This window comes from Delphinapterus leucas, chromosome 9 (genome assembly GCF_059928025.1).
Source record: "Delphinapterus leucas isolate spDelLeu-1000000601 "Yukka" chromosome 9, BTC_Dleu_Yukka2, whole genome shotgun sequence".
NCBI lineage: Eukaryota > Metazoa > Chordata > Mammalia > Artiodactyla > Monodontidae > Delphinapterus > Delphinapterus leucas.
In genome coordinates, this window is record NC_143137.1 from 21,929,863 (window position 1) to 21,944,653 (window position 14,791).

General features: G+C 37.2%; 1 protein-coding gene across 3 annotated transcripts in view; it reads left to right on the top strand.

The window, feature by feature from the left end:
- The window catches only part of COPG2 (coat protein complex I subunit gamma 2), a 129,597-nt gene that overhangs the window by 59,696 nt on the left and 55,110 nt on the right, over positions 1-14,791 (top strand). For all 3 annotated transcript variants that reach the window (XM_089917386.1, XM_089917387.1, XM_089917388.1), the window contains 3 exons: positions 3,337-3,470; positions 4,470-4,537; positions 13,179-13,367. In XM_089917386.1, the coding sequence (XP_089773512.1) occupies positions 3,337-3,470; positions 4,470-4,537; positions 13,179-13,367 (391 nt within the window). The remainder of the gene's footprint in view (positions 1-3,336; positions 3,471-4,469; positions 4,538-13,178; positions 13,368-14,791) is intronic.

Here is a 14,791-nt window from a genome sequence, read left to right on the forward strand (position 1 = left end):
TCTTTTTTTTGTAGTGTCTTTGTTTTTGGTATCAGGGTGATGGTGGCTGCATAAACTGACTTTGGGAGTGTTTCCTCCTCTTAAATCTTTTGGAATAATTTGAGAAGGATAGGTATACGTTCCTCTTTGTATGTTTGGTTGAATTCCCCAGTTAAGCCATCTGGTCCTGGATTTTGTTTGTGGGGAGTTTTTTTAGTTTTTTTGTTTGTTTTTTATTACAGATTCTAGTTCACTTCTAGTGATTGGTCTGTTCAAATTATGTTTCTTCTTGATTCAATTCTGGCTATGTTTCTAAAACCTTATCTGTTTCTTCTCGGTTGTTCAATTTGTTGGTTTATAACTGTTCATAGTATTTTCTTATGACTTTTTGTATTTCTGCAGTATTGGTTGTTATTTCTCATTTCTTATTTTGTTTATTTGGGTCTTCTCTCTTTTCTTCTTGTTAGCCTGGCTAGAGGTTTGTCGATTTTGTTTATCCTTTCAAAAAAACCAGCTCTTGGTTTTATCGAGCTTTTCTATTGTTTTGATCTCTACTTTATTTATTTCCTCTCTGATCTTTATTATTTCCTTCCTTCTAATGACTTTGGCTTTTGTTTATTTTTCTTTTTTCTAATTCTTTTAGGTGGTAGGTTAGGTTATTTGCTTGAGATTTTACTTGTTGCTCAAGAAAGGCCTGTATCGCTCTGAATTTCCCTCTTTGAACTACTTCTGCTGCATCGCATAGATTTTGTAAGGTTGTGTTTTCATTGTCGTTTGTCTCGAGGTATTTTCTGATTTCCTCTTTGATTTCATTGTTGACTCATTGGTTTTTTAGTAAGATGTTGTTTAGTCTCCGTGTGATTTTTTTTCCCATTTTTCTTTCTGTGGTTGATTTCTAGTTTGATACTGTTGTGGTCAGAAAAGATGCTTGAAATAATTTCTTCTTAAATTCATTGAGGCTTGTTTTGTGTCCTCGTGTGTGGTCTATCCTACAGAATGTTCCATGAGCACTTGAAAAGAATGTGTATTTTGTTTGTTTTTTGTTTTTGTTTTCTTTAGATGAAGTGTCCTGTAGATACCAATTAAGTACATCTGTTCTGTTGTGTCATTTAGGATCTCTCTTGCCTTATTGATTTTCTGTCTGAAAGATCTGTCCATTGATGTCACTGGGGTATTAAAGTCTCCTACTATTATTGTATTCCTGTCAATTTCTCCCTTTATGTCTGTTAGTATTTATTTTGTATATTTAGGTGTTCCTACATTGGGTGCATATATACATTAACAAGTGTAATGTTCTCTTCTTGTATTAATCCCTTTATCGTTATATAGTGTCCTTCTTTATCTTTCTTTTTGGACTTTGTTTTAAAGTCTGTTTTGTCTGATATGAATATCGCTACTCCTGCTTTCTTATTGTTTCCATTTGCATGAAGTATCTTTTTCCATCCCCTCACTTTCAATCTATGTGTGACTTTTGCCCTAAAGTGAGTCTCTTGTAGGCAGCATATTGTAGGTACTTGTTTTTTTATCTGAGCAGATTTGAAATTTTTATTCTAGTTATGCACTTTCCAAATCCAGAGTTTCTATTTGGTTCCTTTAAAAAAAAAAACAACTAATTTTTTCCTCTTTATTGATACTCTCTCTTCGGTGAGGCATGATTGTCATGCCTTTAACTTTTTAATTCCCTTTAATTCTTTAGATATGGTTTCTTTTGCTTCTTTGAACATATTTATATTAGTTGACTTAAAGGCTTTGCCTAGTAAATCCAACATCTGGGCTCCCTCAAGAATAATTTCTATTGACTGCTTTTTTTCACTATATATGGGCCATACCTCACTATTTCTTTGTGTGTCATAGCTTTTTGTCAAAAACTGGATATTTAATATACTGTGGTAACTGACAATCTTATTTCCCCCTTTTCCATTCTCAGAGTTTGTTTTTGTTGCTGTTTGTTGTTGTTGTTTGTTTAGTGACTTTCCTGGACTAATTCTGCAGTCCTTATTCTTTGTCATGTGTGGCTACTGAAGTCTGCTTGGTTAGCTGAGTCTTCGGGTAATGATTTGACAGATTTTCTTAAATGCTTTTGACGAACATGTCTCCCATCTTTTTTTCAGTGGGCATTTTGTTTGTTGGGGTATGCATAACTGTGCCTTAGTCTTCCCTTCCTAATTGTGCAGAAACTCAAAGTCAAGCATGGGTGAGAGGCTAGAGCTCTGTAAGCTCTTTCCTGGGTATTTGCACAGCCTTCTAGATCCCCAGGAATATGTCAGAAATTAAAGCCCCTTATGGGCATCTCATTTCTTAGATTTTCTTTTTAAGTTTTTTTGGCCAGACTCTTGTTTGCGCCAACTAGAATCAGTACCTGTGGCAACTGCAGTGTTAAGCAATTGCCGCTGTTTTTTGGGAGACAAACCTCCTGGGGATAGGGCTTTCCTCACTGAATGTCCTCAGAGTTAGATGAAATAAAAATTAGCTTTGGGGAATTCCCTGGTGGTCCAGTGGTTTGGACTCCACGCTTCCACTGCAGAGTGCATGGGCTTGACCCCTGGTTGGGGAACTGAGATCCCACAGGCTGTGTAGTGTGGCCAAAAAATTAGCTTCATGAATGGGGCTTTTTTAAGGAGCATCATTCAGGTCAAGTAGTGACAGTGCTCTGGGAACAGGGCTTTTGATGGTGCTCCAAATTCATCTGCCTCCTTCAGTGGCTACTAGGCTGCTGGCTTTCATAGCTAGTGTGGTTCTGAGGCCCTGGTTTCCAAGGCTACCATGAAGCTGGGAAGAGGGTACGAAATAGAGCAAGTTAAAATACCAGAAAGCTTACTGTTCTTATGAAGATTCAGCTGTTCCTCTTGAATAAATGTTCCTAGGATTGTTGCAATGCTTTAGCTAACTTCTAGAGTGCTGAAAAAGTTGATTTTGAAAATTTACACCAGTATTCTCATTGCTTTTATGGAGGAGTGTATTTTCAGAGGTCCTTCATTCATAATTCCAAAAGTTCTCCTCATTCTGTCTTTGCTTTTTTTAAAAGAAAAAATATTTATTTATTTGGTCGCACCAGGTCTTAATTGCGGCTCGCGGGCTTGTTAGTTGCAGCTTGTGGGCTTGTTAGTTGCGGCTCACTGGCTCCTTAGTTGCAGCACACAGGCTCCTTAGTGGTAGCATATGAACTCTCAGTTATGGCATGTATGTGGGATCTAATTCCCTGACCAGGGATTGAACCCAGGCCCCCTGCATTGGGAGCATGGAGTCTTAACCACTGTGCCACCAGGGAAGTCCCCCTGTCTGTGCTTTTAGCCACTATGCACCCTTGCCTCTGTTCTTTATGATATCTAATTATGGCCTGTGTATATTTATTGTCAGCCATGAAAGTCCAGTCTTCGATTTCATTGAGAGCTGCTTGCGAAATAAACATGAAATGGTTATTTATGAAGCTGCTTCAGCTATCATCCATCTTCCTAACTGTACTGCAAGGGAGTTGGCACCTGCTGTTTCAGGTTAGTTGTATATTTGATAACTGGCTTTTGTTTATTTTCTTGTGTTTTTGTTTTAAGTTCCATAGGTCTACAGAATAGGTATTTTTGAACCTTAGCTCTGTATATATAGTTTTTACATTTTGATACATAAATGGTTTATTTTAGCTGTTTTTTAGTTACAATTGTACCTCCATATCCTTGGGTTCCACATCCCACCAATTCAACCCAATCGATTCACAGTTCGTTGAATCCTTGGATGTGGAACCTGCAGATACCAAGGGCTGATTGTGCTACACCATTTTATATAAGGGTCTTTAGCATCCCCAGATTTTGGTATCTGCTAGGGGTCCTGGAAGGTCCGGGGTCCAGTCCCCTGCAGATATGGAGGGGTGACTGTATTTCTTTTTCTGAAGTTATCATTTCCCCATATTAAAAAATTTAAGTTTTTACTTAGAAAACAAGTAACTTTAATGCCTTCAGTTTTCCATGTTTAAAAAACCCATTTATTCTTACAACCATAAATATTCCTGCTCTTTAAATTCAGATATTAATGGGTATATTAACTTTTTTAGGAAAAAAAATAAACTTTGTTTCCTATATTTAAAGTTTTTATAGCTCAACAAAAAGTACTTTTTCTATTTTTGATGATGTATTTTTCATGTGAATTTTTTTTTCTTTTCTTTTCTTTTTTTTTTGCGGTACGCGGGCCTCTCACTGTTGTGGCCTCTCGCGTTGCGGAGCACAGGCTCCAGACATGCATGCTCAGCGGCCATGGCTCATGGGCCCAGCCGCTCCGCGGCATGTGGGATCCTCCCAGACCGGGGCATGAACCCGCGTCCCCTGCATCGGCAGGTGGACTCTCAACCACTGCACCACCAGGGAAGCCCCATGTGAATTTTTGATGCTGTCATCTAATTTCCTTATGCGTATTTTGAATGTGATTCTTCATGTACTGTATTTTCAGAAACATGCTATACGTTGAAATGAGCTATGTTCACAGTGACCTTTTTTCTTTCCTAGTTCTTCAGCTTTTCTGTAGTTCTCCTAAGCCAGCTTTGAGATATGCAGCTGTGAGGACCTTGAACAAGGTAGGTGTTCCTTTGCTAACTATTGACTTGTATCAGTGTTCAATTGAGAAACATTAAATACGAAGCATTTGGCTTTCTGTCCAAGGTTAGTAGATATGATTTATGGGCTTCACTTCTGTAGCACCTCACTTGTATTTGCAGCTTTAGATATGGCCATTTATACTATTATTCATGTGCTCAATAGCCACATGTAGTTAGTGACTATCATATTAGACACTGCAGATATAGAATATTTCTATCATTGCAGGAAGTTCTCTTGGACAGTGTTGGTCTATAGCGACACTATCCAATAGAAATACTATGTGAGTCACATATGCAATTTTAAATTTTATTGTAACCACATTAAATTCTTTATGATGAGATTAATTTTAAACATATGTTTTATTTACCCTAACATTTATAAAATTTATCAACGTGATCAGTATAAAATTATTAGAGATATATTTTACCTTCTGTTTTTCATACTAAGTCTTTGATATCTGGTGTATATTTTGTATTTACAGCATACCTCTGTTTGGAATAACCACATTTCAAAGGCTTAGTAGTCACATATGGTTATTGACTACCATATTGGACAGCATAAATCTAGAGGATAGAGTGCAGAAACACAGAATGAATTAAATAACTATAAAAGTTTTATTTTATTTATTTATGTTTTTAAATATTTATGTGGCTGTGCTGGGTCTCAGTTGCGCCAGGCAGGCTTCTTAGTTGTGGCTTACCAGCTCCTTAGTTGCGGCTCGCTGGCTTCCTAGTTGTGGCATGTGAACTCTTAGTTGTGGCATGCATGTGGGATCTAGTTCCCTGACCAGGGATCGAACCTAGACCCCCTGCATTGGGAGTGCGAAGTCCCAACCATTGTGCCACCAGGGAAGTCCCTAAAAATTTTAAATGAAAGTTTAATGTTGTAGAATAATGGTCTAGTGTAATATGTGGTCGACTAAATTAATTGTATTAACAACTGGAGGAGAGAAATTTAGAGCAGCCATGGAAGGAGGCTTTATAGAACAATATGAATTGTATTTTGAAGAGTTGATATCGGTCCACATTCCATCATCTATAATCTTGGGACCAGATGTATCTCAGAAATCAGTATTTTGAGAATTTTAGAGAGGTAATATGGTGCCATCTCTTATATTAATACTAACCCCTTTGGGCCTAGAGCAGTTAGACACATTAGACATGTTAATATTTCTGCTTTATACATATGACTATCCTCACTACATGAAATAAATTAAGACTTAGTTTTACATTAGTTTGGGTCATTTTTTGCTGTTAAGTGAATTCTGATGGCAATACTTTGCTGAGTTCTCAAAATTTTAGCATTATGGGTAAAGGATTCTATACCAATATTGGATTAGGCAGAGAGGCAAACATCATCAGCAAAAGCAAAGAAGCAGGACAATGACAGACATGTTTTAGTGACCGTGAGCAATCCAGTTTGGTTGCAGTTTGCTTGCTTAAATACAGAAGTGTTTTATAAGTGGTAAGATATTACATTTAAGTGTCTTCGAGTAGTGTTTATCATTCTAGGTCCTACTCTCAGATACTCTAAAATCTAGTAGAATAGATAACCATGAACACATGTACTATAAGGACGAATAGGCCAACTGTAATAAAAGACAGACTATGATATTGTTATAAAGGTTATAGAAACCTAGGAAGATAAAGTGCTGTGCTATACTGTAACTAGCAGTTAATCATTTATCAAATGATACATTGTATCTTATTTATTACAAACATTCATCTTGAAACAATTGCCTTTTAGTGTATGTTGTCCCATTTAGATTTTAAAAAGCCATTTACCTTAATTAAAATTTCTGCCCAGTCCCTCCCATCAAGCCTCTTAGATAGCCTCATCCACCAGAGGGCAGAGAGCAGAAGCAAGAAGAACTACAGTCCTGCAGCCTGTGGAAAAAAACCACATTCACAGAAAGATAGACAAGATGAAAAGGCAGAGGGCTATGTACCAGATGAAGGAACAAGATAAAACCCAAGAAAAACAACTAAATTAAGTGGAGATAGGCAACCTTCGAGAAAAAGAACTCAGAGTAATGATAGTGAAGATGATCCAGGACCTAAGAAAAACAATGGAGGCAAAGATTGAGGAGATGCAAGAAATGTTTAACAAAGACCTAGAAGAATTAAAGAACAAACAAACAGAGATGAACAATACAATAACTGAAATGAAAACTACATTAGAAGGAGTCGATAGCAGAATAACTGAGGCAGAAGAACGGATAAGTGACCTGGAAGACAGAATGGTGGAATTCACTGCTGCAAAACAGAATAAAGAAAAAAGAATTAAAAGAAATGAAGACAGCCTAAGAGACCTCTGGGACAACATTAAACGCAACAACATTCGCATTATAGGGGTCCCAGAAGGAGAAGAGAGAAAGGACCAGAGAAAATATTTGAAGAGATAATAGTTGAAAACTTCCCTAACATGGGAAAGGAAATAGCCACCCAAGTCCAGAAAGCACAGAGAGTCCCATATAGGATAAACCCAAGGAGAAACACGCTGAGGCACATAGTAATCAAATTGGCAAAAATTACAGACAAAGAAAAATTACTGAAAGCAGCAAGGGAAAAATGACAAATAACATACAAAGGAACTCCCATAAGGTTAACAGCTGATTTCTCAGCAGAAACTCTACAAGCCAGAAGGGAGTGGCATGATAAAGTGATGAAAGGGAAGAACCCACAACCAAGATTACTCTACCTGGCAATAATCTCATTCAGATTCGATGGAGAAACTAAAACGTTTGCAGATAAGCAAAAGCTGAGAGAATTCAGCACCACCAAACCAGCTCTACAGTAAATGCTAAAGGAACTTCTCTAAGTGGGAAACAAAAGAGGAGAAAAGGACCTACAAAAACAAACCCAAAACAATTAAGAAAATGGTCATAGGAACATACATATCAATAATTACCTTAAATGTGAATGGATTAAATGCTCCAACCAAAAGACACAGGCTTGCTGAATGGATACAGAAACAAGTCTCTCTGTCTACAAGAGACCCACTTCAGACCTAGGGACACATACAAACTGAAAGTGAGGGGTTGGAAAAAGATATTCCATGCAAATGGAAATCAAAAGAAAGCTAGAGTAGCAATACTCATATCAGATGAAATAGACTTTAAAATAAGAATGTTATAAGAGACAAGGAAGGACACAACACAATGATCAAGGGATCAATCCAAGAAGAAGATATAACAATTATATATGTACCCAGCATAGGAGCACCTCAATACATAAGGCAACTGCTAACAGCTATAAAAGAAGAAATCAACAGTTAACACAATAATAGTGGGGGACTTTCACACCTCACTTACACTAATGGACAGATCATCCAAAATGAAAATAAATAAGGAAACATAAGCTTTAAGTGACACAGTAGACCAGATAGATTTAATCGATATTTATAGGACATTCCATCCAAAGACAGCAAGATTACACTTTCTTCTCAAGTGCACACAGAACATTCTCCAGGATAGATCACATCTTGGGTCACAAATCAAGCCTCAGTAAATTTAAGAATATTGAAATCATATCAAGCATCTTTTCTGACCACAGCGCTATGAGATTAGAAATGAATTACAGGGGAAAAATTGTAAAAAACACACACACACAGAGGCTAAACAATACGTTACTAAATAACCAAGAGATCACTGAAGAAATCAGAGGAAATCAAAAAATACCTAGAGACAAATGACAATGAAAACATGATGATCCAAAACCTATTGGATGCAACAAAAGCAGTTCTAAGAGGGAAGTTTATAGCTACACAAGCCTACCTCAAGAAACAAGAAAAATCTCAAAAAAGCAATCTAACCTTACACCTAAAGGAACGAGAGAAAGAAGAATAAACAAAACCCAAAGTTCGCAGAAGGAAAGAAATCATAAAGATCAGAGCAGAAATAAATGAAGTAGAAACAAAGAAAACAATAGCAAAGATCAATAAAACTAACAGCTGGTTGTTTGAGAAGATAAACAAAATAGATAAACCATTAGCCAGACTCATCAAGAAAAAGAGGGAGAGGACTGAAGTCAATAAAATTAGAAATGAAAAAGGAGAAGTTACAACAGACACCACAGAAATACAAAGCATCCTAAGAGACTACTACAAGCAACTCTATGCCAATAAAATGGACAACCTGGAAGAAATGGACAAATTCTTAGAAAGGTATAACCTTCCAAGACTGAACCAGGAAGAAACAGAAAATGTGAAAAGACCAATCACAAGTAATGAAATTGAAACTGTGATTAAAAATCTTCCAACATGGCTTCCCTGGTGGCGCAGTGGTTAAGAGTCCGCCTGCCGATGTAGGGAACACGGGTTCGTGCCCTGGTCCGGGAAGATCCCACGTGCCGCGGAGCAGCTGGGCTGTGAGCCATGGCCGCTGAGCCTGCATGTCCAGAGCCTGTGCTCCGCAACGGGAAAGGCCACAACAATGAGAGGCCCATGTACTGCAAAAAAAAAAAAAAAAAAAAAAAAAAAAAATCTTCCAACAAACAAAAGTCCTGGACCAGATGGTTTCACAGGTGAATTCTATCAAACATTTAGAGAAGAGCTAACACCCATCCTTCTCAAACTCTTCCAAAAACTTGCAGAGGAGGGAACACTCCAAAACTCATTCTGGGAGGCCACCATCACCCTGATACCAAAACCAGACAAAGATACTGCAAAAAAAGAAAACTATAGACCAATATCACTGATGAATATAGATGCAAAAATCCTCAACAAAATATTAGCAAACAGAATCCAACAACACATTAAAAGGATCATACACCATGATCAAGTGGGGTTTATTCCAGGAATGCAAGAATTCTTAAATATACGCAAATCAATCAGTGTGATACACCATATTAACAAATTGAAGAATAAAAACCATATGATCATCTCAATAGATGCAGAAAAAGCTTTTGCCAAAATTCAACACCCATTTATGATAAAAACTCTCCAGAAAGGGCATAGAGGGAACCTACCTCAATATAATAAAGGCCATATATGACAAACCCACAGCAAACATCATTCTCAATGGTGAAACACTGAAAGCATTTCCTCTAAGATCAGGAACAAGACAAGGATGTCCACTCTCACCACTATTATTCAACATAGCTTTGGAAGTCCTAGCCACGGCAATCAGAGAAGAAAAAGAAATAAAAGGAATACAAATTGGAAAAGAAGAAGTAAAACTGTCGCTGTTTGCAGATGACATGATACTATACATAGAGAATCCTAAAAATGCCACCAGAAAACTACTAGAGCTAATCAATGAATTTGGTAAAGTTGCAGGATACAAAATTAATGCACAGAAATCTCTTGCATTCCTATACACTAATGATGAAAAATCTCAAAGAGGAATTAAGGAAACACTCCCACTTACCACTGCAACATAAAGAATAAAATACTTAGGAATAAACCTACCTAGAAAGACAGAAGACCTGTATGCAGAAAACTATAAGACACTGATGAAAGAAATGAAAGATGATACCAACAGATGGTGAGATATACCATGTTCTTGGATTGGAAGAATCAATATTGTGAAAATGACTATACTACCCAAACCAATCTACAGATTCAATGCAATCCCTATCAAATTACCAGTGGCATTTTTTATGTAACTAGAACAAAGTAATCTTAAAATTTTGTGGAGACACAAAAGACCCTGAATAGCCAAAGCAGTCGTGAGGGAAAACAACGGAGCTAGAGGAATCAGACTCCCTGACTTCAGACAATACTACGAAGCTACAGTAATCAAGACAATATCGTACTGGCACAAGAAAAGAAACATAGATCAATGGAACAAGATAGAAAGCCCAGAGATAAACGCACACACCTATGGTCAACTAACCTATGACAAAGGAGGCAAAGATATACAATGGAGAAACGACAGTCACTTCAATAAGTGGTGCTGGGAAAACTGCACAGCTACATGTAAAAGAATGAAATTAGAACACTCCCTAACACCATACACAAAAATAAACACAAAATGGATTCGAGGTCTTCCCTGGTGGTGCAGTGGTTGAGAGTCTGCCGGCCGCTGCAGGGGACATGGGTTCATGCCCCGGTCCGGGAGGATCTCACATGCCACAGAGCGGCTGGGCCCGTGAGCCATGGCTGCTGAGCCTGCACATCTGGGGCCTGTGCTCCACAATGGGAGAGGCCACAACAGTGAGAGGCCCGTGTACTGCAAAAAAAAAAAAAAAAAAAAAATGGATTGGAGACCTAAATGTAAGATCGGACACTATAAAACTCTTTAGAGGAAAACATAGGAAGAACACTCTTTGACATAAATCATAGCAAGATATTTTTTGATCCACGTCCTAGAGTAATGGAAATAAGCACAAAAATAATCAAATGGGACCTAATGAAACTTCAAAACTTATTGCACAGCAAAGGAAACCATAAACAAGACGAAAAGACAACCCTCAGAATGGGAGAAAATATTCACAAACGAATCAATGGACAAAGGATTAATCTGCAAAATATATAAACAGCTCATGCAGCTCAATATTAAAGAAACAAACAACCCAATCCAAAAATGGGCAGAAGACCTAAATAGACCTTTCTCCAAAGGAGACATACACATGGCCAAGAAGCACATGAAAAGCTGCTCATCACTAATTATTAGAGAAATGCAAATCAAAACCACAATGAGGGATCACCTCACACCAGTTAGAACACACATCATCAGAAAATCTACAAACAACAAATTCTGGAGAGGGTGTGGAGAAAAGGGAGCCCTCTTGCACTGTTGGTGGGAATGTAAATTGATACAGCCACTATGGAGAACAGTATGGAGGGTCCTTAGAAAACTAAAACTAGAATTACCATATGATCCAGCAATCCCACTACTGGGCATATACCCAGAGAAAACCATAATTCAAAAAGACACATGCACCCCAATGTTTATGGCAGCACTATTTATAATAGCCAGGCATGGAAGCAACCTAAATGCCCATCTACAGAGGAATGGATAAAGAAGATGTACATATATACAATGGATTATTACTCAGCCAGAAAAAGGAACAAAATTGAGTCATTTGTTGAGACATGGATGGATCTAGAGACTGTCTAGAGAGTGAAGTAAGTCAGAAAGAGAAAAACAAATATTGTATATTAACGAATATATGTGGAACCTAGAAAAATGGTACAGATGATCCGGTTTGCAGGGTAGAAGTTGAGACACAGATGTAGAGAACAAACATGGAAACCAAGGGGGGAGAACTGCGGTGGGGTGGGGATGGTGGTGTGCTGAATTGGGCGATTCGGATTGACATGTATACACTGATGTGTATAAAATTGATAACTAATAAGAACCTGCAGTATAAAAAAATAAAGAAACAAATAGAAAAACAAGTAATACTAAACTTTCTTTGGGTTATTTATATGGAAATATGTTAATATAAATGTTTCAAACATTACATGAAATTTCTAAAAATCTTATATGTTCTGGTATAATGTTATAAGTCATAATTCTAGTTATTACTTTAAAATGTGTATCTCAGAAATAACTAAATTTCCTTGTCAATTGCATTGTTATGAACTTGCATCAAATCTTTAACCGTGGTCATTTTAAAAATATTTATTTATTTATTTTTAGCTGTGTTGTGTCTTCATTTCTGTGCGAGGGCTTTCTCTAGTTGTGGCAAGCAGGGGCCACTCTTCATCGCGGTACGTGGGCCTCTCACTATTGCGGCCTCTCTTGTTGCGGAGCACAGGCTCCAGACGCGCAGGATCGGTAGTTGTGGCTCACGGGCCTAGTTGCTCCGTGGCATGTGGGATCTTCCCAGACCAGGGCTCGAACCCGTGTCCCCTGCATCAGCAGGCAGATTCTCAACCAGTGCGCCACCAGGGAAGCCTCAACCGTGGTCATTTTTAAGTCTTTTGTCATTTACAGACAGTTCTGGGTGTACTCTGATGCTTTCACTGACATGTTCCTATAAAAGAGTTTCATCTTCAAGGAATTCATGGAAAAGACTCTGACAAGTACAGGTTTCTGGTAACTGACTATACTGCTGAACTGAATGAATAAGCATTTTCAGAACTCTAATGGAAAACTGATGAATTCATAAAAGTGCTAACAAGATCAAGATGAAAAAAAAATTACATGGGACTGAGTGAACTGAAGAGGATGATTATAATTTTTGTGACTTTCTGTTTGAATAATTAAAAAAAATCCCACAAGGATTCAGAGGCAAAAAATATACAAATCAATTTTCACTGCAAAGTAAAGGAGCTGTTACAGTGGAGGATTCCTGGACTGAATGTCAATATTATGACATAGTATGAGTGTGTTTCATGTTTGGTAATTGCAATCATTGTTGCTTTTGTTGTGGTCATCCATTTACAATGCTTGGTGTCAGTTTATTTATCTCTTGTAAAAAGAAAATACAGTGTGTGTGTGAGTTGTGAAAAAAAAAGGGAAACATTTAAATTCCTGATTCTGGTTTTGCACAACTGTATAATTAATGGTGATGATCATATTATAAGGGGAGGCCCAAATAGAAGTTACAAATAAAGGAAATAAAATTCCATATAAAAAAATTTTCTATTTTCGTCTTCTTTTATTTTTTAAAGTTCTGGTCTTTATCAATAGCAATTCGCTGAATTTTTTTCATGCCCTTTGGCCAGGTGGCAATGAAGCACCCCTCTGCTGTTACTGCCTGCAATCTGGACTTAGAAAACTTGATCACAGACTCAAACAGAAGCATTGCTACACTGGCCATTACTACACTCCTCAAAACAGGAAGTGAGAGCAGTGTGGACAGGCTTATGAAGCAGATATCATCCTTTGTGTCTGAAATCTCAGATGAGTTCAAGGTAAGAGTTTAAATATGAGCATGTTTTCTCACAGTCTCTGGCTTCCCTATTTCATTTCTTTTTTTTTTTAAATTTCAATAAATTTTATTTGCTTTTTAAAAATATAACTCTTATTAAAAATAGAGATGTACATGACATATATATGAAGAATATAAATAAATCACCTAAAAAACAGCTACAAATTATCCACAATCTCAATACCCTAGAACAACTTTATGATATTTGTTAAACATGATTCCAAATATAGCTCTGTATATGTGCAGTTGGGTAAATGAATAGCTAGATATATTCAGAAAAAAATTAAGAGAAATATAATCATACTATGCATACTGTTTTAAAATTAACAATATAAAAATATATTTTGAACTTTAAAAAGGAAAATAATTAAAACTGAAGTTAATTGTGAACTTCAAATAAGTATTTCTTTACGCAAGACAATTTTTTCTTTTTTTATTTTAAACATTTTATCAAGAAGGCACATTTTTTTAATACAGCAGGTTTTATTAGTCATCAATTTTATACACACCAGTGTATACGTGTCAATCCCAATCGCCCAATTTATCACACACACCCCCACCCCCCCACGGCTTTCCCCCTTTGGTGTCCATACGTTTGTTCTCTAATTTCTGCCCTGCAAACTGGTTCATCTGTACCATTTTTCTAGGTTCCACATATATGCGTTAATAAACGATATTTGTTTTTCTCTTTCTGACTTACTTCACTCTGTATGACACTCTCTAGATCCATCCACGGCTCAACAAATGACCCAATTTCATTCCTTTTTATGGCTGAGTAGTATTCCATTGTATATATGTACCACATCTTCTTTATCCATTCCTCTGTAGATGGGCATTTAGGTTGATTCCATAACCTGGCTATTGTAAACAGTGCTGCAATGAACATTGGGGTGCATGTGTCTTTTTGAATTATGGTTTTCTCTGGGTATATGCCCAGTAGTGGGATTGCTGGATCATATGGTAATTCTAGTTTTAGTTTTCTAAGGACCCTCCATACTGTTCTCCATAGTGGCTGTATCAATTTACATTCCCACCAACAGTGCAAGAGGGCTCCCTTTTCTCCACACCCTCTCCAGAATTTGTTGTTTGTAGATTTTCTGATAATGCACATTCTGACTGGTGTGAGGTGATATCTCATTGTAGTTTTGATTTGCATTTCTCTAATAATTAGTGATGAGCAGCTTTTCATGTGCTTCTTGGCCATGTGTATGTCTCCTTTGGAGAAAGGTCTATTTAGGTCTTCTGCCCATTTTGGATTGAGTGTTTGTTGTTTTAATATTGAGCTGCATGAGCTGTTTATATATTTTGGAGATTAATCCTTTGTCCGTTGCTTCATTTGCAAATATTTTCTCCCATTCTGAGGGTTGTTTATTCGTCTTGTTTATGGTTTCCTTTGCTGTGCAAAAG